The 27,375-nt window shown below is 46.5% G+C and overlaps 1 protein-coding gene across 14 annotated transcripts in view; it reads left to right on the forward strand.

The window, feature by feature from the left end:
* PSD3 (pleckstrin and Sec7 domain containing 3) overlaps positions 1–27,375 on the forward strand; it is a 492,229-nt gene that overhangs the window by 321,825 nt on the left and 143,029 nt on the right. Inside the window, exon 10 of one of the 14 annotated variants that reach the window (XM_070781665.1) lies at positions 11,531–11,714. The exons of 12 other annotated variants lie outside the window; for them this stretch is intronic. In XM_070781665.1, coding sequence (XP_070637766.1) covers positions 11,531–11,714 — 184 coding nt within the window. Of the gene's footprint in view, positions 1–7,130; positions 11,715–27,375 lie in introns of those variants that run through there. One more of the 14 variants, XM_070781674.1, reaches the window with a different exon arrangement.

Genomic DNA, 27,375 nt, shown 5'->3' on the forward strand with positions numbered 1-27,375 from the left:
CTCTACAATGAGATTGACAGTATCTATCTGACAGGACTTATCCTAAGGATTATATGCGATGGTGTAAGTGAAGTGAGGGCCCAGGTCAAGATCCCTGGGCAGCAAACTCTGAGTCAAATATTAACTTGTAGGAAGTTTAGTGGGGAGTGACCTGCAGATCATGCCAGGGAGGGGTAGGGAGCACTGTGGAAGAGAGAGGGAAAGAAGTTGGGCTCTGATGCAATCCCGATGGAGGCCTCCGTTGACTTTCTCGGAGGCCTGAAGTGGAGCGGTGTCCCTGCAGAGCTGTCCTGCAGGGCCTGAGGGAGCAGGCGGCTCCCCTCAGCTCTGGGCGGCTCCCCTCAGCTCTGGGCAGCCCTCCGAGGGGCCGACAGGCGAGGCCAACATGTCCTTCCCTCCTGAGGGGCCAGCAGGGGGGCCCACCACAGTGTCCATCTGGGCCGTTCCCTGCCCTTTCCCTCGCAATAGGAAGACATGCTGTTGTGTTGCACAACGTCATCATAAGTAATTTAGCCATTTGAATGGTTTCCCATGCTCTCCTGGTACAAACAATGGCAGATTTTGAACTCGTCTCCTGGAGCATATAGATATACAAGAGAACTGCCAGGTCATGTGACAAACTCTACTCTGCAAGATAATGCCAGATTGTTTTTCAGGGCATTTAGATAGACAAGAGCGTAGCAGGTGAGATGGGACCCCAGGAAGTTTTAATGGCCCTGTTACATTCTGTTTTACATATCGGGGGTGGGGATTTGAAAGGTGTTTTTTTTATTATTATTATTAGTTTAATTAATATACTAATTAGTATGATTAGTTAATTAGCATAACCATTGCTTTTGTATTATTTTGTACATCAATTAGTCCTTAGTGAAAATACACCTTAGGAGAGAATAGACAGAAGGTGCCCACTAGGTCTGTGAAATCCCTCAGGTTTTTTCCTGAAGTATGTGGAAGAGGACTAAGAGTGTGCTTTTAAGTTATTTGGCGTCTTACCTAGTTGTGTTTCTACCCTATTAGGACAGGAGTCCTGAAAGATGCTGCTAACCTCTTTCTCACCTCAGACCTGCGCTTTCCTGGGGCTGTCTGGCACCCAGGCTGTGTGTCTGCACTTCCTCTGAGAGACAGTAGGTTTCCTTCCGATTCTCAACCCAGGTTGGGGTCTCAGTCTCACTGTCACGCTGACTCTTGTCAGCCCTTGGTTGCTGCTCTTCTTTGTGGGGAGGTATCTTCCTTCTGCTAGAGATTTTTAGTCTTCTTGGGGTGGTTTTGTCCTTGGAGAATTTGAGAATCGCACAGCCTCGCTCTGATCCCTTTTGAATGCTATTTGTCTTAGATTCTGTTATATTTCCATTTATTGGTTCCTCTTACATTAAAATGTGTGCTGGACTGTTTTTAACATCCCAGAGATAGTAGCATTTTTATGGGGGATGCTATAAATTTCTAGCACATACTTGACCAGCACTAAAGACCCCCTGAATGAGCATGGCTATGTTGAAAACCATTGCATTTATCAGAATAATTTTAATTTATTATCTAAGATTTCATATTATAAAAGATTTCATCTAGAGGAGGGACCTCACTGTTGAGTTAGAGTTCTGTAGAATGTTTCCTCCAGAGACTTGGGGGGCAGTATGGTGGAGGGGACAGAGCAGATGTGGGAAGTGAAGGTGGGTTGGGAGAAGCAGAGAGATGTTTAAGGCACAGGAAACATGAATTATTGGTGACCATTTACTATTTGGTGGCTCGGGCTTAAATAGGAACCAGGATCTTCTTAATCTTTGTTACTGAAGCGAAGCTCCAGTTGAGCTCTTTTATTGTTCATTTCGTGAAACTTGGGCAGGAGTATCTGGATCTAGCTTTACTCCCCAAGTATCACGAATATGCCACGTATACGTCAGATGCTGTGCTAAGTGCTTCATCTGTGTTTCTTTTCCACCATCACCAATAATGTCATTTCTTACACCTGGGATTCTCAGCTACAGAATAAATGGAAACTGACACTGGATACCTGAAGGGTAAAAGGAATCTCCTGAGAAGTCATCAGGTAGCTCACAAACTGGAGCGGGGAGGCTCTTTGAGAATCATAGTGGACGGTAGGGTCCCACCAAGGAAGGCTGACTGTATAGGAAATGCCAAGTGGCTTCCATGGGAAAGGGGAGGGCAGCCACCACAGCTGCCACCACTTCTGCAGCATGGATGCTCTGACCCTGTGTCTCTGTCACTCCCTTGGGAGCATCAAGTGGCCGAGCTCAGGTCCCATGGCCCCTGGTGCAAACTTACAGAGACCAGGATGATTCGTCCCCTCTCTGGCATGGTGGGATTTCCCCTCAAATAGGAAGTTGTTTTTAGTGAATCACCTGAAATCAACAAATGGCCACTGAGTCATGTTTTCCCCATTTTTCCTTGAGATCTGGAAAATTTAAGGAACTTACCCAGAAGCGTATGTTCAGTCAGGGACAAAGCCAAGACGTGAACAGTCTGCTTGGCTCAGAACGGCTGCACCTTGCTGCCACTTTAGCACTGTTAACCTTGGAGAAGCCACCGCTACAGGCTGGGCCACCCTGGAATTTGGAGGAGGCAGAGAGTGTTAAGTAGAAATCTACTGGGCTGGTTTGTTTAGTTTAGTTTTTTTTTTTTTTAAGGTTGCACATTTCCAGCTGATCTGGTTCCATAGAAACCGTGCAGATGTTACTAAGGACTCCTTTGGGGGTGTGGCGATAATATAACCAGCAGTTTAGGGACACTGTGTTTGAAACAGTCCTGTATCTTCCCAACGTCAGAAAGTCTGACTCGGTTTGCGAAGCTAATCGTTTGATACCCTGTGGTGTGGATAGTCCAGCCTGTGCCTATTTTAGAATGGACCAGACTCCTGAATGTGCTCCAAGATTTTTCTAAATCCTTCAGGAGTTCACTTGAGGGTAAGCTGCTGTCACTCCAGACTCCTCCCTAGACCTTCGGTTCCTGGAAATGTCCTTCTGAAGCCCTGGAGTACAGCTTTGGTCTTACAGGGATTTACATGGTTCCTTTCTGTGTTACTTTTTTTTTTTTCCTTTGGTTAGAATTCCAGAAAGACCTTGCTGACTGAGAAGTTTAAAATAATATTCATGTGGAATGGGCAGTTTGGTGTACTGTTATTTCAAGAATGAAAGGCAGTGATGAGTTTGGAAACACAAGCAAAAATGTCCCCGAATGAGCCCGCTCCCCTTGTGACGCGCACAACCGCCGTGGCCGCTGCGAGGCTGCGTGTGCTGGTACCCTGGCCCCTCCTGAGCACCGTGCAGCCCGCGGCCCCGTGTGGTTCCCGCGTTGCTCAGGGAAGCCTGCCTCCTTCACTCCTGACGACCAGGCCTGAACCTGTGGAGACGCGGCGTCCGTCACGCCGGCACATCACCGTTTTACATTTGCTCGTGTGATTATTTGATTATTTTTGATGAATGATTCTTTGGTTTCTCTCTATCTCAGTGTAAGCCCAGTGGGAGGAGGGATCCATCTGGTTTGGTTTAACATTGTATTTCTAGTGCCTGACATCAGAAATGAGGGAAATCATAGTGGTGAACGGACTTAAACGGGTGTTTTGTCTTCTGCACTTACAGTGCAGAGCTTATAGTACTCCCCTGTAACACCAAGCGGGGACCATTTTTGGTGAAATTAAATATGATTTGAAATTATTAAAGACTGATAGACACCGAGAAGTGACCCAGACTACTAAGTGAACTAATCAGAGAAATGGAAAATGAAAATTTGTGGGTTTACAGAACTTGCTGATAAATGAGAGTGAGGCAGCAAAAACTGATGCTCTATCTGCTCCAGTCATTTTGGGGTTTTTTGGAAAAGAATGCAAGTAGAGTTATGTACGGTGATTGGCTTTGTTTCTTACTTGGAGAATAATTTGTCATTGGTGTGAAGCTCCACAAGGGCAGCGATGTCTGACCTTTTATTTCCTTCTGGACACTGTGCCTGGCCTGCCTTAGGCACTTGGGGCATATTTGTTGAATTGACACAAAATGTTATTAAGAGATTATTATGGGCAAGTTTATTGGATTGGCTTCTGGAACAGCATATCTTCTCAGCACTGACCGTCGCATCGATTGGTTTACTCACTAGTGTCGGTTTGCAGACTGGCCCCATATGAGGAGGACGAGGAGAGACTGAAGGAAGAGGCAGCCACCGCAGGCTGGTAGGGGCTGGTTTAGTACGCAAGGAACTTACCAGGCTTGTCTCGAGTGGCCGAGAGACAAGCCGATCTCTGCACCTGCCTCCAGGATCTTAAAGCTTATAAGGAGACTTACCTGAGTTCATCAGGCAGGCCATCCAGATGGTCCCAACACCACCTGTCTCACGGCCACGTCCTGGGGCAGCTCCTAGTGTGGGGAAGGCACATTTTGAGGACCTGGGAGAGTGAGGAGTCGCTGATCGCCTGGGTCCAGCCCCAGAGTCAGCCAGTAGACAGTTGCTTTTGATGACCTCCTCCAGCAACTAGAAGAACAGCCCTGGGGTCTCTGAACTGATCCCACTTCTGTACCTGCATTTCATATGTACTTTGAGTTGGAATAAAGACCTCCGTTCCAAGGATTTAGTGTCTTAGTTACACACAGTAGATTTCTGTCCCCCGCCCAGAAGGTCTAGTGGCTTTAAGACAAAGTGCTGTGTTTCTTTTCCCTGTGATAGCTTGAAAAGGTCCGAGCTGAATGTGGCAGCGTCAGCTACACAGAATTATGCCTTATGAACACAAGGATGCAGCTTTCCATCTTTGTTTTCCTGGGCTTCTAAATAGGAAGTGTAATAGATGACTCTTGTCTAAATGTCTTACGTGACTGGCTTTGGTTTATGAGGGATAAATAATGTTTTTTTTCAAGGTTGGAACTGTTTCATGCTTACAGTGTTTTCTTCCCCATCTGGCAAGAATGTTATTTAATTTTAAAGGTAAGAAGTTTCTATTTAAAGACTTTTCCCCATCCAGTTGTTTTGTATGTTCGAAGAACAGATGAAACTAAAGCCTGTGAATATACAGGCCAGGCTGAGGGCCGCTGGAAGGAGGCAGCTGTCCTTGAGGGTCAACAAGTCACAGGTACTTTGACCTCCGGCTGCTCATCCCCAAAGACAGCAATTGTTCATTAAGTTCGGGCTTAGTTAACATTCCAGATAATGACTTCTGAATGAAGGAAATCTTTAGCCCCGCTGCTGGACAGAACTTTTCACTTTTGTGTCCACCTGAAATGGGAAGGTAAGCACTCATCACACCTCTATGAAAAGAGTCAGCGGGTAAAAGGAAGGGGCTATGAAGCCAGCTCCTCAGGCTGGGATTGCAGGACAGAGGGGCCCGAGGGCAGGTCCAGTGTGTGTTCTGAGGGACACGGTCTGTTCTGGTTGGGGGGCAGTCTGTGAGGTGTGTCTGGTCTGCTAAGGTAGTACATTGGTGACACGTGGCAACGGGGTTTGGGCTCAGGCTGAGCATGGGTGGGGGACAGGGGAGGCTGCCTGAGGCCTCCTGTGGCCGGACCATACGCCTCAGCATCTGATCCTGCCTTGGAGCGCTGGAAGCCTGCCTCCTCTGCCAGATTCAGAATTGGTCCTCAGACTGGAGGAGGATCAGCTGGAAAGCCTGGAGAAATAAAGCAGGGAGTAAATTTTTATCTAATCCATTTCTGTTTACTGTTGGAAACCATTTGTTGTTGGCATGTACTCTCAGTGGCTAGGGTATGATACTGTTCTCCGCAGGGTTCCCTAGCTTGGTGGTCATGTTGCTGAATGGGAAGGAACAGGACCTGAGGATGGCAGGATGCCTCACTCCTGCCACGTCATGGGCAGGAAACTTCCACACGTATTCCAGAGCCAGGCTGAGCTCCTGAGCTGCTGGGAGAGTTGATTTTTCAAGCCTCCTCTCTGTACTTATTCCATGAGTGGGCTGACCTCCATTCACTTCTAGAGTCAGTCTCCTCATACTGGATTTCCCATTTCAAGGTGACCATTTTAAGCCTTATGGCAGTGTGAAAAGATGTGTGGCTGTGGAATGTTTAGTATCAAGAAGCAGATGGCACAGGAGGAAAGCTGCTCGTATTGGACAGAAGTCTCAGTTCTGTTACTTAGTTATGACGCCCCAGACAGGCCAACTTGATGTTTCCTGCATCTCAGGAATCTCCATCTATAAAATGAAGAGACCGAAGGGGATCATTTCTAAGGTTCCTTCCAGCTCTCCCAGTGACATGATGTGCACGTGAACAGCCCAGAAAAGAAATCATTTGTCAGCACCTTCCCCAGGGACTGGGGAGCCGGGGGGCTGCCGTCTATGGGGTCGCACAGAGTCAGACACGACTGAAGTGACTGAGCATAGCATAGCATAGCATCGTGATGGTAGCACCAGCCTCTTGAAGATGTTGGACCCTGGGACCCTGACTCCCAGATTGGGGCTCCACCTTTTACTCTTCTCGGAACAGGCCAGTGTGATCTGAAGAACCCGGAAGAGCCCAGAGACCCTTTCACATACATCACCCTGTTCAGAAAACAAGCCCAAGCCGGTTTCCTTTTGTACCCCACCTCTCTTCCCTCCCCAGCCCTCTGTGGGTTGAGGACAGTTGGGATGCAGGATTCTTGGCCACTTTGGCTTCTCTCCAGAGTGCTTAAGTCAGCCTGAAGCCTTTTCCACTAATGTTTTCATAAAGAGGAAGGCGCATCGGCCTCGTGCCAGTGCCGTCGTCCTGCCTGCCTCATCGGAGGTCTCCAAGCCCTCGGCTCACTGACACCCCGAAGGTGCTCGCCATTGTGCTTATGGTGGTAGAATTTCCCATCGCCCCTGCCTCGCACCCCCAGCTGTGTGCGAGCTGTATGCTAGGGGCCTGGTAGCATCGGTGCTGACTGCACCCCTGGTGCCTGGCACCTAGCAGGCACATGCTCGGGGCCTGGTAGCATCGGTGCTGACTGCACCCCTGGTGCCTGGCACCTAGCAGGCACATGCTCGGGGCCTGGTAGCATCGGTGCTGACTGCACCCCCGGGGCCTGGCACCTAGCAGGCACATGCTCGGGGCCTGGTAGCATCGGTGCTGACTGCACCCCCGGGGCCTGGCACCTAGCAGGCACATGCTCGGGGCCTGGTAGCATCGGTGCTGACTGCACCCCCGGGGCCTGGCACCTAGCAGGCACATGCTCGGGGCCTGGTAGCATTGGTGCTGACTGCACCCCCGGGGCCTGGCACCTAGCAGGCACAGTGCTGACTGCACCCCCGGGGCCTGGCACCTAGCAGGCACAGTGCTGACTGCACCCCCGGGGCCTGGCACCTAGCAGGCACAGTGCTGACTGCACCCCTGGGGCCTGGCACCTAGCAGGCACAGGTGAGCAATATATTATTGTCGTCGTTGAGTCACTTCAGTCGTGTCCGACTCTTTGAGACCCCTATGGACTGTAGCCCGACAGGCTCCTCTGTCGATGGGATTTCCCAGGCCAGAATACTGGAGTGGGTTGCCATTTCCTCCTCCAGGGGATCTTCTCAATCCAGGGATCGAACCTGCGTCTCCTGCAATGCAGATTCTTTACCTCTGAGCCACCTGGAAAACCGGAAGCAATGTATTAAATGGAGTTAAATTCTTGGGGGCTCTGCCTTTTAAGAGGTTTAGAGCTTTTCTGTTGACCGTTAACTGAGACACTTTTTAGAAGCCTGTTAGGACTTACGTACCAAACGGTGTCTTCGGTCAGAGAAAACCTCAGAAGATGAAGTACGGATTCCCAGCCTTCCAGTTAATGGGCGTAATTAAATCTCTCCTACAATTTCTATTTGGTGTGGAAGTCACCTTTATTTTCTGCTGGAGCTTTTATGAAAAGCTCTTTTGTACTTTATAAACAGCTGCTGCTCTCCAGGAGGCCTGCCTCTGTTTCACGGCAGGCAGGCTCCTTGAGAGGCTGGCTGACGTCTAAAAACAGTCAAGCCTTCTCAGAGCAGGATGATCAGGACAAGGCCAGAGTTAAATACTGACTCTAGTTGTGAACCCCATGTTTGCCCAGCACAACTGTGGGTGATGTAACTGTGAGGGGAGGAAAAGTAGACTTGTTTGGAAAACAATGGGAAAACCACGTTGTTTAAATGGTATTCACGATGTGCTACAGCACGTGCTCACTGTGTCCTGATTTATGCAGCAAAGACTGAGAACCAAGTGCCCAGCCTGCTGCATCTGCATGCTGGAATACTGCGCAGCTCTGAATCAGGGTGAGGCAGGATTTTGTGTGCTCAAGTAGAATGTTTTTTGATGACCGGAAAAGACAAGAAACAATATTATATCATGCTTTCATCGACATCTGTAGCCCGTAAGAAGAGAAAGGATGCAGGTACACCCCCCACACGCACAGTGTACATGGATGAGTTATCTCGAAGAGGATGCATCCGAAACCGGCAACACGGCTTGTTTCTGGGCAGAGAGACTGGGAGCTAGTGTGGGAAGGAAGCCTAAATTTCACTGCCTGCTCTATTTTACCTTTAAGCAAGAAATCTATTTTGCATCAACTGTATTCATTTTTCAGAAAATAAAAATTATGCTGAATTTTCTTAAAATGACATGAAATACAGTGGAGAAGGGAAACTTCCTGTGTATTTAAGGAGTTTGTTCCACAAGTAGTCACGGAGCTCCTGCTCTCTGCAGATGCCGCTGTAGATGCTGTGATGGCAGGGATGCCCTGCCAACAGGAGATGGCAGTCACGAGGGACCGTGATGGGGTGGAGGGCGAGTCTGTGTTAGTAGGGTGGCCAGAGAAAGTCCCTTGGAAAGGTAACGTTTGAGCTGAACTCCGAATGATGAGAGCCAGGATCGGGGTGCAGCAAGAGAGTGCTGGAGGGACCGTGGGGACCATTCAGGGGAGCCTCGGCCAGCAGGCACGCGCATGCTGCGTGTGCGCGTCGAGTGGAGGCTGCCATCTGCGGGGATGAGGACCCAGCCTGACTGAAGGGCTCTGTGGCTGGGCAGGAGCAGGGTGGAGTCCCGGTTGGCAGGTGGGGCTGAGGGCAGGGCTCCCGCCAGCTTGCACACACCCCTCCCGTCTGCTGTCCTGAGGCTGCGGAGGCGGGCCTCTGTGCTCTGACTGTGTCCACGCGGAGACCGGTGGATGTACTGGGGGTGCAAGGAGGGCAGAGGAATGCTGTTCTCTCCAGACTCAGTGATAAGCTTCCACCAGGCTCCTCTGTCCACGGAATGCTCCAGGGGTTCTTCCCACTGCAAGGACCCGCTGGGTCTAAAAAGCAGCCCCAGTGTGAGGAAACGGCTTGGTCGTGGTGGGGTCTGCACTTACCTCCCAGGCCGACTTCTCCCACCTGTGAGGTGGGGGTTCTAGAGTCCCCACTAACCCAGCACTCATGGAGTGGTCAAGAACCAAATCGAGGTAACACGTGCTGCCCCTGTAAAGCATAAGGTGTTCAACAGGGGAGGGCGGTTACTAGGAATGACACTGCAGGAGTAATAAGACCAGCTGGGCCCTCTTTGGATAAAGATGACATATTTGGGCTGAGATAGGATATTTCTGCCAAACTCCCCAGAAATCAGGTTGTATTGTCACAGATTCCATTCCTGCCCATGCTAGCACATGGCTCTCATTGTTTTTATGTAACCTTTTCAGTGGAGCAAAGAAAATGAAGTTCATCGGGAGGCATGTTCTAACTCCTTATTATGCTGCCTGGCAAACACCCAGACCATGTGCTGCTCTTACATCCTGTTCCTTGTTCACATTTGTGACATGCTGAAGCAGGGGCTTGTGTCTTCCACTAGTACTTTAGACTTTATATTTTGGCTCTGCTGTTGGTTCCTCCATGGGTTCCACCTCAAGGTTTTTTGTGTTAAATGGAGACATTGGTCTATAGAATCATCATATGCTTAAGTTAGAATTTTGCTTGTTCTAATCCAGCGACTTTATCATCACTTTTTATATCTTGGGAACATGCTTCGTAAAGTATAAAGTCACTGCAGGATGTTTTTAATTTAAAGGATTCAGGAGCTTCAGATTACCTGGGAAGAGAGTAAAGTTTACCTTCAAGTAGCCAAAAATGATGTCATAGACTCTAAACTCGGTGTATTCCTGAAGGAGAGGAGAGCTCCACGATCTTCCAAAATCTGCTACCTTATTTTAGACCAGATTCTAGCAAGATTCTCTGATGTCTTTGTTTTGCGTGTTGCAGAGTTAAAGCATCACATGCTTCAGGGGTAGGAGATGGGGAGTGAGGAGGCCGGAGGGGGCGGCAGGGAGCGCTGCCGTGGGGCTCGGTCCAGACAGCACCGGCCAGGCCCACTGCCAGCGGAGGCGTCGGCCCCCAGCGTGAGCACTGCTCAGGTGCCTCGGGGCTCTGCCACGAACTGGATGAAATCTGTGTCCTGAGTCATCAAAGGAAAGATCAGACTTGAGGAGGGAGGTCGGTTGAGGCAGCACTGTCTTTCCAGATTGGCATTTTACAGACCGTATTAAAATAGCATTTATAATAACATTAGCACTGAGACCTCCTTTATATGCAGGCTTCTGTGGCCAACCCTCTTACCCATGGGATGTCAGATAAGTGAGGTGTTGCAGTCCTGAGTATTATACTCAAAACTTCATGTGTCAGGAACTAACATTCTCTGCTCTTCTGTTAGCTTTGGGGGTCTCTCACTCGGGGGGCTGCATGCATTCCTGTGCCAACAGCTTTTCTAGCTCTTGGGAAGGCCTCTTGCTTCTTATTGATAAGAGCTGGCTTTATCTGTCTCACCCTAAGCCATATTTAAAGCTAACCTGTGCGAACCAATTGATTTTTTTTTTTTTTAACTTTCTGGTCTGAGAGGGAGGTGGCATACCATCTTTATTCTGGCTTTCTTGTATGGGCTGACCACATTCCTGGTTAAATGTCTGGCTGTAGTAGTCGTCTGAGGCTGTAAGAAACATTTAATTCTTCAGAAAGCAGTGCAGTTTGAGTTACTGTTAAACAGCGCGTGGCTTGAAAGAAGGAAGAGAGGAAAAGCAATGTTTGTTGGGATGGCTTTGTGGCTGTCATCCTTGTCCTCGCCTGGAACTGACTGACTGAGCCGCTTGATGCCCAGAGTATTTTTCTTTTTTTCTTTCTGGAAATTCATCTCTGTTACCACCCCACATGGTGCCTCACATTACTCGAGACTTTGATTTGTGGTCTCTCTATTTTGTTGTTGACATTAATGAGCTTGCTGCACAATCGCAGGAGAAATAGCGTTGCTATTTGGAATGTTAATGAATTGCTCGCCTGGCCAATTGCCATTTGTTCTAGTGTGTGAATATGAATGTGTGTGTGTGTGTGTGTGTGAGTGTGTGTAACGGGGAGAGACGAGTAGCGAGGCTGGGACTGCATTTTTTTTTCCTGTTCGCAGCCAGTGACGTGAGCTGTGCCTGGAACAATCAGACCCGCTGCAAACAGGGTAGTTGAAGATGCTGGGGGAGGCAGCCTGGTGTTTCTTAGGCTGAGGCGATCTCGGCGCTCCGAGCTGCTCAGGCACGACCCGGCGGAGCTCCTCCAGCTTTCAGAGCCGTGCGGCGGCTGGAAAGTGCCTTTGTATTTCTCCAGACCCCTTCCCCAGGCAGCCTTCGACATGATTGGCGTGAACAGTGTTCAGAGTGCCAGCAAGGTGCGGGTGAGGACCTCAGGCTCTGTGAAATACTCCCGCGAGGATTCCATCCGGCGGCAGTCACACCGCTCAAAGTCCATGAAAATTTCCAACTCCTCAGAGTTTTCTGCCAAGGAGACCAAGGTAAAGACACACCGTGTTCAAGCGTGCGGACGGTCGCGTGTTAGGATAACGAGACCTGGTGCGGTCTTTGCCAGCGTCTAGTGTGCTGTGACAAACTGAGCAAGGAAGGCACCTAACATGGCTCTAGAGTGATCAGGTGGGAGCAGGTGAGGGGGCAGGTGTCTGGCATGAAGATGGGGGCGTGGGTCAGTTTGGTGGAAGATGAGGGCGAAGCAGGGCTCAAAATGAAACGAGAGCGGGGAAGTGCTGGTCAGCAGATCGATCGTGGCTTCGTCTCAGAAAGGTTGCCTTGACAAATGACTTGTCGGTGCAGGGTATTTTTAGAGCATCAGGAAGACAGAGACAGCGTGTGTGATTTCATCGTTCAGACAGGTCCTCCTGCCCTCCCTCCCCCAGCTCCCCCCTGAGCGTGTGGAGGGCAGACCTGGTCCTCTTCTACTCCATCCTGAGCTCGCCCAGAGCCTCAGGTGTGTGTAACGGGGAGGAATGTCCTCTCCCATGTTCCTTACACACATGGATGCCGATGCTGGCTGCCATGAATCACTTGTCTTTTTGCGACTGTCTGTAAGATAACATCATCTCTGCTCGGCTGAGATGTGAAGGGGGTGATTACGTAGTGAGATGGGCTTTTACTACATGCAGTATATTCTTGAGAGTCTTCCCACCACCATCTGTGTGAGCAGGGTACTCAGAAACACTCCCACTCCACAGGTTTAAAAATGGAATCATGGAATCATGGGATTTCAGAACTCTGGCTGGAGCTGTAGATGGTTCTGTTGGGGACTCAGAGGTTTGAGGTGTGCAGGGGATGCTCCAGGGCAGAGCTCAGTGTCAGTCTGTCCCCTCACAGTGCCTGCCAGGCCCCGTCTGTGACGTTTACCTTCTGAAGGACTTTAACAGTAACAAGTTCCCCTCCCATATGGCCAAGGTGGAGGGAGGGGGCGGAATACCTCATGCAACTTTAAAATACATGTTGGCTTCTTAATGTCCCCCGCCTTAGACGGTGGCACAGTGGGCTTTAACCCCATGTATCATCAGGAGATTTTCTAGTTAGAATGTCTTCAAATGTAGCTCTCCCCTCCTCCGTATCCTTTTAAAGCTCTAGCTTTGGGTAGCAATGTGTCTTCACTGTCGCGTTAATGTGACCGGCATGAGGATGTATTGGATTCCACTGGAGCTGTTAGGAGACCTCTTGTGGTGTGATGACTCCTGTTTCCTGCTGAGACAGACCTGGACAGCTTATTCTGTTGTTAAGTAACTTAATTTATGTGGGCAGGTATGTGATTCTTAACAAGGCTCTAAGACTGGCTTCTAATTGAGAGTGTTAAGAAGCACCTTTAGGTTTTAACATGGACATTACCTACAGTATCAGACCATCGTCATCTGCCACCAGTCCCAGTGATAATGTAAGCATGGAGATACTAGTGTTTGCCCAGAACTCTGGTTGCATGCTGTCGTGTTGGAGTCTGGCATACATGCCTAATGGAAGGACGTGCTATCCTCTCTGTATGTCGCACAGCACAGGTTCTCCTGTTTGATTTGATTCTAGTCAAGAGAAAGCCAAGCATTATTTTTTTTTGCGGGGGTGGGTATTGCAAGCATTTCAAGAAATGAAGACTCTAAGAGAGATCTGGTGGAACTGTACACCCTCACATGGTGCTTTGGAGATTATAGTCAAATTCGTTTAAATTATGTTTTTTGAGGCATACGAAGTTCTGGAGAGTGCACTCAAGAATGTTCCCACTACCTCACAAGAGATATTTTTATAGCATTATGATTATGTAGTCTTTTAAAATTGAGTCCCAGAAGTAGGTGGTTAGAAAGTCATTAGAATGGGAAATTAGATAGATGAAACTTCATCTTTCTCTAGCCATGTTTTATTCCCTACATGAAGCAAACTGAACGACACTATATGCTTATACCCTAAGTATACTGAACCAGACTACATCACAGATGTGTATAAATACAGACCGGGATGAACTTCTGTCCACAGTGTACTCATTTCACTCCCAGGCTTAATAATCAGAATTTCATCCACCTTGCCTTTTTTTTTTTTTTTTAGCACTTAAAATCAAATCAGTGTTTCTTCCTGCTAATCATGTAAATAGCACTTTTTCATTATCTTGACTTCGTCCCCCAAAAGGCAAGATGTCTAATCTAATAATCAGAAGAAATACCAGCACCCCCTGAAAAGCAGCCCGTAAGGCACCATCAGCTTGTGCTGCGCTCCTGGGGTTTACCTTTGTGTCTCTGGGACTTGGGCTATTTCTAGAATCGGTACATCATTGTTGTCCCTGGTCAGAGAGTTGGAGCTCTAACGTATTTGTTGAAAGCTTTAGAAAAATGTGTATGCATTGTGTGGAGAATGCATTCATTAAGTGTCCCAGCACAGTCCGGCTTGGAGCCTGTTTCTCCGGGAAGGGCCTGTTGGGAGGCACTCTCGAGGCTCCAGGCCGCGAGGAGGCAGCGCAGGCCTCCCAGCTGTCAGCCCAGCTGGTTGCTCCGCTTCTGACAGAAGTAATGTTTTGGAATTAATTTCTTAAAGGCAAATACTGCAGAATTTGGTGTGTGCCGTGAAAGATGATGCTGATGAAGCCTCCGCTCTGCCAGTTATTTCCACATTTCCCCCTAGATCCAGTTAGACCTCAAATGGAAATTATTTCACTATTGCTTAGTCTTTAACTCAAGTAAGTCAACCCTAGGGGTCGCTAAGAGTCGGACACGACTGAGCGACTTCACTTTCACTCTTCACTTCCATGCATTGGAGAAGGAAATGGCAACCCACTCCAGTGTTCTTGCCTGGAGAATCCCAGGGACGGGGGAGCCTGGTGGGCTGCTGTCTGTGGGGTCGCGCAGAGTTGGACATGACTAAAGTGACTTAGCAGCAGCAGCAGCAGGCTTAAAACAGAAATCTGTAAAAGTTCATGCTAATATCACTTTTTTCCTTCCACGTCTCTTGCCAAACTATGCCATACATCACTGTGGCTGTGAGTGAATGTGACGTGCAAGGTTGAGCTCCTGAGGCATTCTTTGAGAAATAGCATGAGGCTGGAGAATAAAGCAGGAGTTCTCTGGTTGATTATCGCCTGGATTCAAATGAACTGTTTAAAGCTATTCAATAGTACGGCAAAGAAATAAACTTCTCCAAGAGTGAAACTGCGGAGTAAAGCCCCTAGTCTTTTGGGTGGTGCCAGCTGAAAACGGGAGCATTTGCTTTGTGCTGAGGGCAGCGTCTGGGTGGCTGGCCGGGGTTTTGCTCACTGGTTAGCAGTGTGCCCCTGGAAAGGTCACTTCTCTTTCCCAACACATACCCATGAGGAGCAGGGGTTGGTGAAATGACACCCTAGTGCTGAGCATTGGTAACTTTTGAAACCTCGTGGGCATTGCTGAGGGTTCTTCCTCTGAACAAGGAACCTAAAGACTGAGTTAGATGCAGGGAAGGTGGGTTTATATGTATTTTGAATAAACTTCTCCCTGTGCTAGGAGTTAACGATAAAGCCATGAAAGGAAAACAGAAGTGCCTAACTCATGGCTTTGTGAAACACACCGCAGTGGCGTGAAAGGCACAGTCCGTCCTGTCCTCTCCATTCCGCAGGACCTTTGCTCTAATGTCGTGAGGGAGATGTAAACGTTTGTCCTTTCTCCCTCTGGGAATCAAATCTATGCACAAAGGAACCTGTAAAAAATCATTACAGTGCCCCTTCGGACCTGAAATTTTCCTTGAGAGGCTTGTGGATTGTTGTCATTCTTCACCTGCTCTTTTCTTGTTCTTTGGACTAAGGCTTAGAGCCTTGGGAAGGAGATTCTGGTTAAATGGGTCATTTATATCTGTCTGTTCAAACATGCAGTTCTCATATAATATAGGGAAAATCCTTACTCAAATTGAAAAATTTCCTGCAAATGTCTTTTTATATTTTTTTATTCTTACATGGAAGTGGCACATCTTTTGACCTTGTAGATGCATCCTTCAGTTGGATCCTTCCAGAAGGACGGTGGATCTAAGCTGTCAGAATTAGGGTCAGAATATGAGTAACATCCCCCGTTACTAGTTATCACCTCGGCACATGAGAGAGTCTGAGCAGACATGTCTTTTGCAAAGTCAGTCTGGTTGTCCAGAAATACAAACAGCTTTGTCTCCAGACTCTCTTTTTCTTATATTGGCTCTATGATCTTCATGCCAGAGTCACTTGTTGTAATTCAAGAAGTTCTGCTTTTCCCTCAGGTGTGATTCTGCCAAACAAATACATTTTGACGTTTTAATGTGATCTTTACTCAAAGGAGGTCTTAAAATACCCGGCGCCTTCTGGAAGGTCGTTCTGCAGACTACATAATTATCAATAGCTGTTCAACCTTTTAAAGACTTGAGTCAGCCTTGCCCCCAAATAGAAACTTTCACTACCTCTAGTTTTATTTTAAATTATAAACCTAGCACAGTGATATTGGTTTTTGTTGTTGGGTTTGCTTTTTGGGTTTTCTTCCAGCCCCTACCTCCCCCTTCTATAAGCCCAAGTTGTTGCTGAATTCCTCTGATCCTGCCAGTACTTCCAGGTAAATTAATATTTTTAAAGGATGGTTATTTAGGATGTTAAGCAAACTGTGCTCATGATGGGGGGACACTTGTTGACCCTTGAATGAAATTAAAAGCAGATCTTCACTATTCTCGTGTCTCCCAGATCTCACTTGTTCAAGGTGCTGGTGGTTTGGACTTGGTTTCCGTGTTGTTAGGATAATCCCAGTGTGTCACACCGCATTCTTGCTGTGCTGTGTTCGTGCCTTTCTGTTTGAACACCTCTCCCAGGGATGGTGTACTCAGCAAATGTTTCAGAGCTTCCAGGCAGTATCTGAACATTGTAAACGAGATGCTGGTCTGTGCCGTCATTCCTGGCAAGCTAGTGTAACACTCCTGTCAGAATCAAGGGGAAGGAAAAAAGAAAAATCTATGATATAGTGTGAAGACGGGGGTTAAGGGAGACAAAAATCTTGCATTTTTAAGATAGTCTTTGCTGAAGACGCGGATCGGTTAGTAGCGTGGTGATAACCTGAGGTTAACCATCCGGAGCTCTTGTGTGGGAACGTGCGTGGCAACCGATGTCTTCCGTTCTCCAGGACCACGCCTCCCTTTGTTGAAACGTGTTGTTAGATTGTGCTGGTGGCCTGCTTTAGATGTCAGGGCTTGCATCCAGCTTAAGGACTAATGGGGATGTTTTGGAGCGTGTTTTTTATTTATTCATCCATAGTGGTGTAGAAACCATGAGGAGCCAGCAAGGTAGCTCCTCAGGTCACTTATTAGGGGAGTTTCTCTTCTATCTTCGACTTGGACTTTTAGTTAAGGTTTTTGAGTCTTATCTTATCCCTCAAGCAGTTCACTTTTTGAGAAAATCTGATCTGCCATGTTCTTATGGTACAACCTTTGGGTTCGCACACAGATCATCGTATTTCAGTGGGATTTGTTTTTTCTGGGTAGACTATTCCGAACGCTTCATGTCACAATTTTTAGGGAAGTAACTAGACGAGGCCGTCTTTATAGCCTGGCTCATCCCGACATGACATTGGATGTAGCTGGCAGTGAAGTGTTAGAATGTGAGGCATACAAGGCAGCTGAAGACATTAGTATTTTCCTATATCCCTATCTGGCAAGCCATGTTTGTGTTTGATTCTGGTAAATCAGATAAGATTCTATAGCCCTCCCAAACACAGTTGATAATCTCCTCCTTGCATTTGGGTGCAGTGTAGTGGGTCACCCTCAACTCCACAGCTGGGGACCCAAGGATGGTGTCAAGGGGCTGACAGCAGACAGCAGAGCCCCCCCAGACGCTGGAACCCCAGCAGCTGTGACGAGAGAGTTCTGCCTGTTGAACTTTTATTAGTGTTTTCTCCCAAGACATCGCTGCATAAGCAGACCAGGAGGGTTGAGGTCTAGCTAACTAACTAGATGTAATAGACAGACAAGGGACGTGCTTTGAGAGAAGCTCTTTTCTGCCACTTAGAGGCACTGATAAAGTGCCAGCTTTGTTCTGATTTATGACAGTTCTCTTCCTCAGAACACTTTCTAAAAAGCAGGTAAAATAGAAAGGCTCCGCAGAATGCTTTTATTGTGATTGGGCAGTGCTTTGAGGGGGTTTTGTATGCCTCATCAACCCCCTGCTGTGATCTCTGAGATCGTGATTAAATGGTATTTATATGCTGCAAAAGCGTAACTCTTAAAATTTAAGATAACAATATGCTTTTATCTCTATGCCTACATAACCCCCACTAAAATGACAGTAGAACTGGTAAATCTTCAAGGCCACAGGGAGCGAAACAGAGTCTCTCAAGGTGTCAAAAAATTCAAAGGATGTGCAGCAGATAGACTTGTTAACCGCATCTAGAGCTGAAACTCAGGGCCTGCAGACCTGGGAGCCCCATAGGACACAAGGAAGGTGTAGGGATCAGAGTCACTTCTGAGGGCAGTGGGTCAAACAGAAGGATCCCTTTAAATCCTCCAAAATTAGTAACTGGACCCTTTAGACGCCTCCTGCATCTTTGTAGAGCCTAGAGACCATATCCCCCATCTTCTGAGGCTCCTCTCTGAGACTCTGGGCTGAGGAAATCAGGCTCAGTTGGGCTCCAAAATCACTGTAGATGGTGACTGCAGCCATGAAATTAAAAGACACTTGCTCCTTGGAAGAAAAGCTATGACCAACGTAGACAGCATATTAAAAACCTAGATAGCATATTAGAAAGCAGAGACATTACTTTGCCAACAAAGAACCGTCTAGTCAAAGTTATGGTTTTTCCAGTAGTCATGTATGGATGTGAGAGTTGGGCCATAAAGAAAGCTGAGCGCCGATGAATTGATGCTTTTGAACTGTGGTGTTGGAGAAGACTCTTGAAAGTCCCTTGGACAGCAAGGAGATTCAACCAGTCTATCCTAAAGGAAATCAGTCCTGAATATTCATTGGGAGGACTGATGCTGAAGCTGAAACTCCAATACTTTGGCCACCTGATGCAAAGAACTGACTCATTGGAAAAGACCCTGATGCTGGGAAATACTGAAGGCAGGAGTCAAAGGGGACAGCAGAGGATGAGTTGGTTGGATGGCATCGCTGACTTGATGGACACGAGTTTGAGCAAGCTCCAGGAGTTGGTGATGGACAGGGAGGCCTGGGGTGCTGCAGTCCATGGGGTCGCAAAGAGTCGGACATGACTGAGCGACTGAACTGAACTGAACTGAGGCCAGGAGTGGGATTCCCACACTGAAGATAGGAGGCTTAAGTGAAAAGTACACACATTTCACAATGTGCAGTGTCTTCCTTCTCTCCTCACCCATGTTACTTGAAGTTACTTGAAAAAGAGAAGGCATGGTATCCAGCACACAGGAAATTTAATGGCAGAGAGACAGAGGGGACCCCTGGGTGACAGTAAGGGAAGCCTAGAACAGCAGCTGTGCGGGAGACAGACACCCCCCGGTTGAGCCTGGAATGCAGACTGGAGGGTCCCCTGACACTCCCAGCAGGGCCACTCCAGTCTAAAGTGCTGGGTTTCTGTCTCCTGCAGAGCCGTTGTCCTAGAGCTGCATGGAGAGGTGATTCCTCTAGGCTCTTAGAACATGAAGTCAACCACAACAGCAAAATGAGGTGATCATTAACTTCAGGAAAATCGAAAAGTTCACAAAGAAGCAAGTGTAGCCAAGTGCATGCATAGCTCCAGAGTGAATTGTATCTGCATAGTCATAACAAGGTGGGCTCTGAAAATCGTTATACCTCTAAATTGTGATTGTGATATTATTTTAGTGGGAGGATTGGGGATTGAGTGGGGAGGAAGAATGTACTGTGTAAGAGAGAGAACAGAGAGGTAAATGCTGTTTTCCAGAGTTCCACAGTTGAAGGTCAGTAGTTCATATTCAAAATAGAAAAACAAAAAAGGAATTGAAAGCGCTTAGCCCTGGATAACAAAAATCTAAAGTAAATAAATCAAAGGATTGTTATTCATTACATGTTGTTGTTTAGTCACTAAGTCATGCCCAACTCTTTGTGACCCCAAGAGCTCAAGTATGGCAGGCCTCCCTGTCCTTCACTATCTCCTGGAGTTTTCCCAAGTTCGTGTCCATTGACTTAGTGATACCATCCAACCATCTCATCCTCTGTAGCCTTCTTCCTCTTTTGCCTTCAGTCTTTTCCAGCATCAGGGTCTTTTCCAGTGAGTCAGCTCTTCACATCAGGTGGCCAAAGTATTGGAGCTTCAGAGTCAACAACAGTCCTTCCAATGAATATTCAGGGCTGATTTCCTTTAGGATGGACTGATTACATTCATTGCATGCCTTTTGGTAATTTTGATTATGAAAATGATAAAAGTTTGAAAATGAACACGTGAAATGGACAACATATGTGAGTACATACAAGACTGGAATAGTTTTCATTGACGAGAATGATTTATGTTTCTTACCTCTGTGTTTAGCAAATACCAAATAACAGGGACTTCTTTTTTTTTATTTTTTATTTTTATTTTTTTTAATTTTATTTTATTTTTAAACTTTACATAATTGTATTAGTTTTGCCAAATATCAAAATGAATCCGCCACAGGCATACATGTGTTCCCCATCCTGAACCCTCCTCCCTCCTCCCTCCCCACACCATCCCTCTGGGTCGTCCCAGTGCACCAGCCCCAAGCATCCAGTATCACGCATTGAACCTGGACTGGCAACTCGTTTCTTACATGATATTCTACATGTTTCAATGTCACTCTCCCAAATCTTCCCACCCTCTCCCTCTCCCACGGAGTCCATAAGACTGTTCTATACATCAGTGTCTCTTTTGCTATCTCGTACACCAGGTTATTGTTACCATCTTTCTAAATTCCATATATATGCGTTAGTATACTGTATTTATGTTTTTCCTTCTGGCTTACTTCACTCTGTATAATAGGCTCCAGTTTCATCCACCTCATTAGAACTGATTCAAATGTATTCTTTTTAATGGCTGAGTAATACTCCATTGTGTATATGTACCACTGCTTTCTTATCCATTCATCTGCTGATGGACATCTAGGTTGCTTCCATGTCCTGGCTATTATAAACAGTGCTGCGATGAACATTGGGGTACACGTGTCTCTTTCCCTTCTGGTTTCCTGAGTGTGTATGCCCAGCAGTGGGATTGCTGGATCATAAGGCAGTTCTATTTCCAGTTTTTTAAGGAATCTCCACACTGTTCTCCATAGTGGCTGTACTAGTTTGCATTCCCACCAACAGTGTAAGAGGGTTCCCTTTTCTCCACACCCTCTCCAGCATTTATTATTTGTAGACTTTTGGATCGCAGCCATTCTGACTGGTGTGAAATGGTACCTCATAGTGGTTTTGATTTGCATTTCTCTGATAATGAGTGATGATGGCTAATAAACACATGAAAAGGGACTTCTTTTTTGAAAAGCACATCTTTCCCCAGAAACTATATTCTAGCAATTATAGGACTAGACCATATTCTGCTGGTTGCTGCCAGAATTTTCACTCTATAGTGGAAATGTTAAAATACGGTCCTTTCTTGGGAAATGTGCATTGTCTTGAGGTTGCCCTTGTTACTTATTTTTATGGAATAATTTCCATAGAAGATGTCTTTTGTTTTAATAAAAATCCTGCAGTTCTAGGTGGGTTTCCAAACCTCTTTTGAAAATTTTCCTATTCGTGGAATCCCAAAGCCTGGTAGCCAGTACATTAGATTATTTAATTTGCCTGTATTGATTGTTTTGGATGAAATCTATTTCCATTTGGTTTGTCTTTATTACTTTGTCTAATGCATGGAAATGACAGAGAACAAATGCCATGCCTGGGGTTCTACCTAAATGTCACAGTCCCCCAGGAATCATTTTTACAAGCCAATTATAAAAAGAACTCTCCATGTTACTCAGCAGTTTTTAAACTGCATACATTAACTTTATCATCATGTCCATAATTGTTAAATATAATTGATCATTTTCTCAAGCGTTTAAAAACATATTGCATGTAATTTACGAGGTCACTTAGAATTTATATTTTCTTTATGTTTGAAAATGATGAAGCTTCCTGCACTATGGTGCGTGCCTGCCACTTCCCAAAAAGTGAGGCTCACCAGCAAGGGGTCCAGCCGCAGATCTGGCCAGTACCATCCAGAATCCTCTTTGAAAATATTGGTTATTGTTACATTTTTCTCAAAAGCATGGCTTGGCTATCCAAAATCCAGACAAGTTTTTGAGAAGTAAATCCGAGGATTAGTTCAGTTCAGTTCAGTTCAGTCGCTCAGTCATGTCCAACTCTTTGCAACCCCATGAACTGTAGCACGCCAGGCCTCCTTGTCCATCACCAACTGCTGGAGTTCACCCAAACCCATGTCCATCGAGTCGGTGATGCCATCCAACCATCTCATCCTCTGTTGTCCCCTTCTCCTCCTGCCCTCAATCTTTCCCAGCATCAGGGTCTTTTCCAGTGAGTCAGCTCTTCGCATCAGGTGGCCAAAGTATTGGAGTTTCAGCTTCAACATCAGTCCTTCCAATGAACACCCAGGACTGATCTCCTTTAGAATGGACTGGTTGGATCTCCTTGCAGTCCAAGGGACTCTCAAGAGTCTTCTCCAACACCAGAATTCAAAAGCATCAATTCTTCAGCACTCAGCTTTATTTATAGTCCAACTCTCACATCCATACATGACCACTGGAAAAACCATAGCCTTGACTAGACGGACCTTTGTTGGCAAAGTAATGTCTCTGCTTTTGAATATGCTATCTAGGTTGGACATAACTTTCCTTCCAAGGAGTAATCATCTTTTAATTTCATGGTTGCAGTCACCATCTGCAGTGATTTTGGAGCCCCCAAAAATAAAGTCTATCACTGTTTCCACTGTTTCCCCATCTATTTGTCATGAAGTGATGGGACTGGATGCCATGATCTTCGTTTTCCCGATGTTGAGCTTTAAGCCAACTTTTTCACTCTCACTTTCATCAAGAGGCTCTTCAGTTCTTCTTCACTTTCTGCCATAAGGGTGGTGTCATCTGCATATCTGACGTTATTGATATTTCTCCCAGCAATCTTGATTCCAGCTTGTGCTTCTTCCAGCATAGTTAGAGTATAAGAATTAAAGTAAAATCAGGAGATGGCTGTGAAGGCAATGAATTTGTAAATCATGGTACTTTAACAGATCAGAGTATAGTTACAGATGCTGAAGAATACTTTGGATATTAACCTAAACTCTTATGGAAGAAGACTATCATTACATTAACTCTCTGCAAGCTATCAGGCTTTAAGGATTACTACATTAAATCACACCTACATAATGTTTTTGAACATTAGTTTTTGTGGTTTTTTAACTTTTTATTTTGTTTTGGGATATAGCTGATTAAGAAACAATGCTGTGATACTTTCAGGTGAATAGTGAAGGGATTCAGCAGTAATCTAGGGGGAAGGGATAGTCAGGGGGTTTGGGACGGACATATATGCACTGCTATGTTTTACATGGATATGCAACAAGGACCTCTAGTATAGCACATGGAATTCTACTCAATGTTATGTGGCAGCTTGGAGGGGAGGGAGTTTGAGGGAGAAAGAACATTAGTTTTTAATGCCCACATTGGTTTGAAGATGAGGGTCTTTTCAGAATATATAGTATAATCTTTCCATTTGGACTTCAATGAATTCTGCTTGTGATACAGGTCCTCTTCCCAGCAGGGTTTTGGTATAGTCACGGCAAGTCCATCTTGGGAAGGACACGAGTGTAAAGCAGGGAATAAAAACCTGGGCTCTGGAGGTAGCTAGGCCTCTGTGTGAGTTCCAACTTTACTGCCGGGACTCTTTCACTGTGGAGATTTGCCAGATTCAGCAAATAGAAAATATGAAATGCTCAATTAAACTTGAATTTCAGATAAGTAATGTTTAGTGTATGTGTGTGTGTATACACACACAGCTGCATACACACATATACACACACATATATATACACACATATATATACACATATATATACACACATATACACACATACACACACACATATATATATATACACACACAGAGCTGCACACACATATATATACACACACATATATACACACACACATATATACACACACACACACATATACACACACAGCTGCACACATATACACACACACATATATATACACACACACATACACACACACACACACATATATATACACACACACAGCTGCACACACATATACACACACATATATATACACACCCATATATACACACACACATGTATATACACACACATACACACACACACACATATATACACACAGCTGCACACACATACACACACATACATATACACACACACATATGTATATGCATATATGCTGTATATGCTCAGATGTGTCTGACTCTGTGACTCCATGGACTCTAGTCCTCTAGGCTCCTCTGTCCATGGGGTTTTCCAGACAAGAATACTGGAGTGGGTTGCACTTTCTCCTCCAGAGGATCTTCCCAACCCATGGATTGAACTTGCGCGTCCTGTGTCTCCTGCGTCTCCTGCATTGGCAGGTGGATTCTTTACCACTAGCGCCAGCTTGGATGTCTCATGCAAAGTCTGGGGACATACTTATGCTTGAAGAAAGTAAGTCCTTGTTTATCTGAAGTTCACATGTAACTGGCATCCTGCAGCTGGCAGCAATGTGCCTACTCCTAGAGCATTGATCTCGCTGAAATTGAGTAAATCAGGCGTTTCATAGGTTGTAGAGAGTTAAATAATAACATAAGTGCTCAGCATGTCGCAGCTCAATAAATGTCATCTGTCTGGATGGTGTCTTCTCGCTTGTCAGACACCCAGCCTGGCACGTCTGAAGCGGGACTGGCACTGCAAAGCGGTGTTCACCGTCCAGACTGGAGTTCTCTTGGGAGGAGAGTCTTCTAGCCTGAGTGGTCAGAGGTGTGTACCCCTGTTGTTCTAGGTTTTGGAAAAAGAATTATATAACTGAGACTAGTTCCTCTGTCTTGAAGCGGAGACAGGAAATGAAAGCCTAGATTTTTCAGGGAAAAAAAGGTCAAGGACAAAATTTTAAAGGCTTTGGAATTATATTTTGGAAAAAATTTAAAAGACTTTACAACCTCCCACCTACTAACGGTGTCTTTACGCTGTCTGCCCGCGCTCCCCTCCCCCAGCCTCTGTAAAGTGGGAATAGTACCCTGGGTGGTAGTGAAGAGTACACAGTGTAATACAATGCACAGGTCCCGGCACTTGCTAACTGCTCAGTGAACATGGGTTTCTGGCATATCTGTCTGTGATATCAACTTGCCAATTTGATTCAAAGTAAGTGATCTCCCCAGGCCCCGTGTGTCCGGGGTGGGAAATGGAACCGATGGATTCTAGGTACTTACTCTGTGTTGTGTAAAGCTGAGTGGGACAGGCACCAGCTGCACGGAGCAACATCCCTCTCACTTATGTGTCGCTTTACCAAGTGCAGATGTTTTCATGCTGACGGTTTCATTTCATCCTCATGATTCTGTGAGGTAGATTGTTGCTATCTTATTTTCACAGATGAAGCAACCAAAGCCAACCAAACACAGCTGATGGAAGGGGCCGGTTTGATGCACTGCCCTGGTTCTGGTCCATTGTTCCTTGCTCTGCGCTTAGCCTCCCATCATAATCACAGTGTCAGGGTCAGCACCACCGAGCTCTTGTCGTCTCAACACCGGTTCTTAAAACACATGCTGTGGTCAAGACAATCTATGAGGCCTTGCGGAGACTAAAGAGAGGGAGAGGCTTGATCACACATGCAAAGAGTACAAAATATAGTATCATCTAGGTTTTTCCTCTTCATGTATCAGAGCCTTGTTGTGGCGAACGGGCTTGTGTAACGCAGTGAAGGTATGAGCCATGCCACGCAGGGCCACCCAAGGTGGACGGGTCATAGTGAAGAGTTCTAACAAAACGTGGTCCACTGGAGAAGGAAATGGCAACCCACTCCAGTATTCTTGCCTGGAGAATCCCATAACAGGATGAAAAGGCAGAAAGATACAACACCAGAAGAGGAGTCCTCGAGGTTGGAAGGTGTCCAGTATGCTACTGGGGAAGAACGGAGGGCACTTGCTAGTAGCTCCAGTAAGAATGCCGCGGCTGGGCCAAAGCGGCAACAGGGCTCAGGTGTGGGTGTGTCTGGTGGTGGAAGTCAAGTCCGATGCTGTGAAGAACAGTGTTGCACAGGAACCTGAAATGTTAGGTCCATGAATCAAGGTAAGTTGGACGTGGTCAAACACAGGAGATGGCAAGATTGAACATCGACATCTAAGTGAACTAAAATGGACAGGAATGGGCGGATTTAATTCAGATGACCATCACACCTACTACTGTGGGCAAGAATGGAATAGCCCTCATAATCTGATGCTAAAGTTGAAGCTCCAATACTTTGGCCACCTGATGCTAACTCATCCGAAAGACCCTGAGGCTGGGAAAGATTGAGGGCAGGAGGAGAAGGGGCGACAGAGAATGAGATGGTTGGATGGCATCACCGACTCAATGGACATGAGTTTGAGCAAATTCTGGGAAATAATGGCAGACATAGGATCCTGGCATGCTGCAGTCCATGGGGTTGCAAAGAGTCAGACATGACTTAGCAACTGAACAACAACTAGGTTTTTAGTTGAAGAAGTAAAGCATCCGTGGTGTGGTAAACATTCAAATAGAACAGCAGCTTGTTCACTGAAAATTCTCTCTCCCGCCTTGTTCCTCCAGTTGTCTTCTACACAGGAAATCGCAGGCAGGGGTTTCTTCTGTATCTTTTCAGAAGCATTGTGAGAGCACATGCGTTTACATTTTTTGCACAAAGTGGGAGCATAGCAAACAGACTGCTTTGCACCTTTGTTCCTTTAGCAATATATTCTAATACACCTCCCGTAATTTTAGCTTAAACGACTCAAATACTAATGGATAGCAGTCTATCTCTGGTGCCCCTGTTGAAACTGCCTCACCCAGTTTTTTATTTGTGCTTGAGGTATGTGAAAACGGGGCATCCTTCTCTCGCAGTTTAGGGAGACGATCTGAAGCACGCCCAGTGTGCATGCCGGCCCCCCAGGCCCAGTAACACCAGCCTCACCAGACCCCCCGGTCTCACTACAGCTCCCATTGCTCTCTTCAGTCCTTCCCCCCATTCAGTGCCTGGGGGACCTTTAAGTGCACGAATAGAGCAGGTCACCCTCCTGCTAAAATCCTCCAGTGGTTGTGCAGCACACACAGAAATGACCCTTGTTCTCTGGTTGAAAACCGTGTGTGACCTGACACCTCTTTGCCCACAGCACTACCCCCGCCCGGCCCCGGTGCCCTGGCCACGTGGGCATCCTTGGCCCCCAGACCCACCCGGCTCAGCGACACTGGAGCGCCCTCCCTGTCTTGCCCCAAGGCTGCTCTCTCTCTCAGTTTCCTTGCAGGGAGGCTTTTTTAGCTATCTCGTCTAAAGCTACTTTTTGAGTTACCTTATTTGTAATTACCTTATAATTATTCTGGCTCAGAGGTTAAAGCATCTGCCTGCAATGCAGGAGATCTGGGTTCGATCCCTGGGTCGGAAAGATCCCCTGGAGAAGGAAATGGCAACCCACTGCAGTATTCTTGCCTGGAGAATCCCATGGATGGAGGAGCCTGGTGGGCTACAATCCAGAGGGTCGCAAAGAGTCGGACACGACTGACTGACTTCACTTTATAA

Source organism: Bos indicus, chromosome 27 (assembly GCF_029378745.1).
Source record: "Bos indicus isolate NIAB-ARS_2022 breed Sahiwal x Tharparkar chromosome 27, NIAB-ARS_B.indTharparkar_mat_pri_1.0, whole genome shotgun sequence".
NCBI lineage: Eukaryota > Metazoa > Chordata > Mammalia > Artiodactyla > Bovidae > Bos > Bos indicus.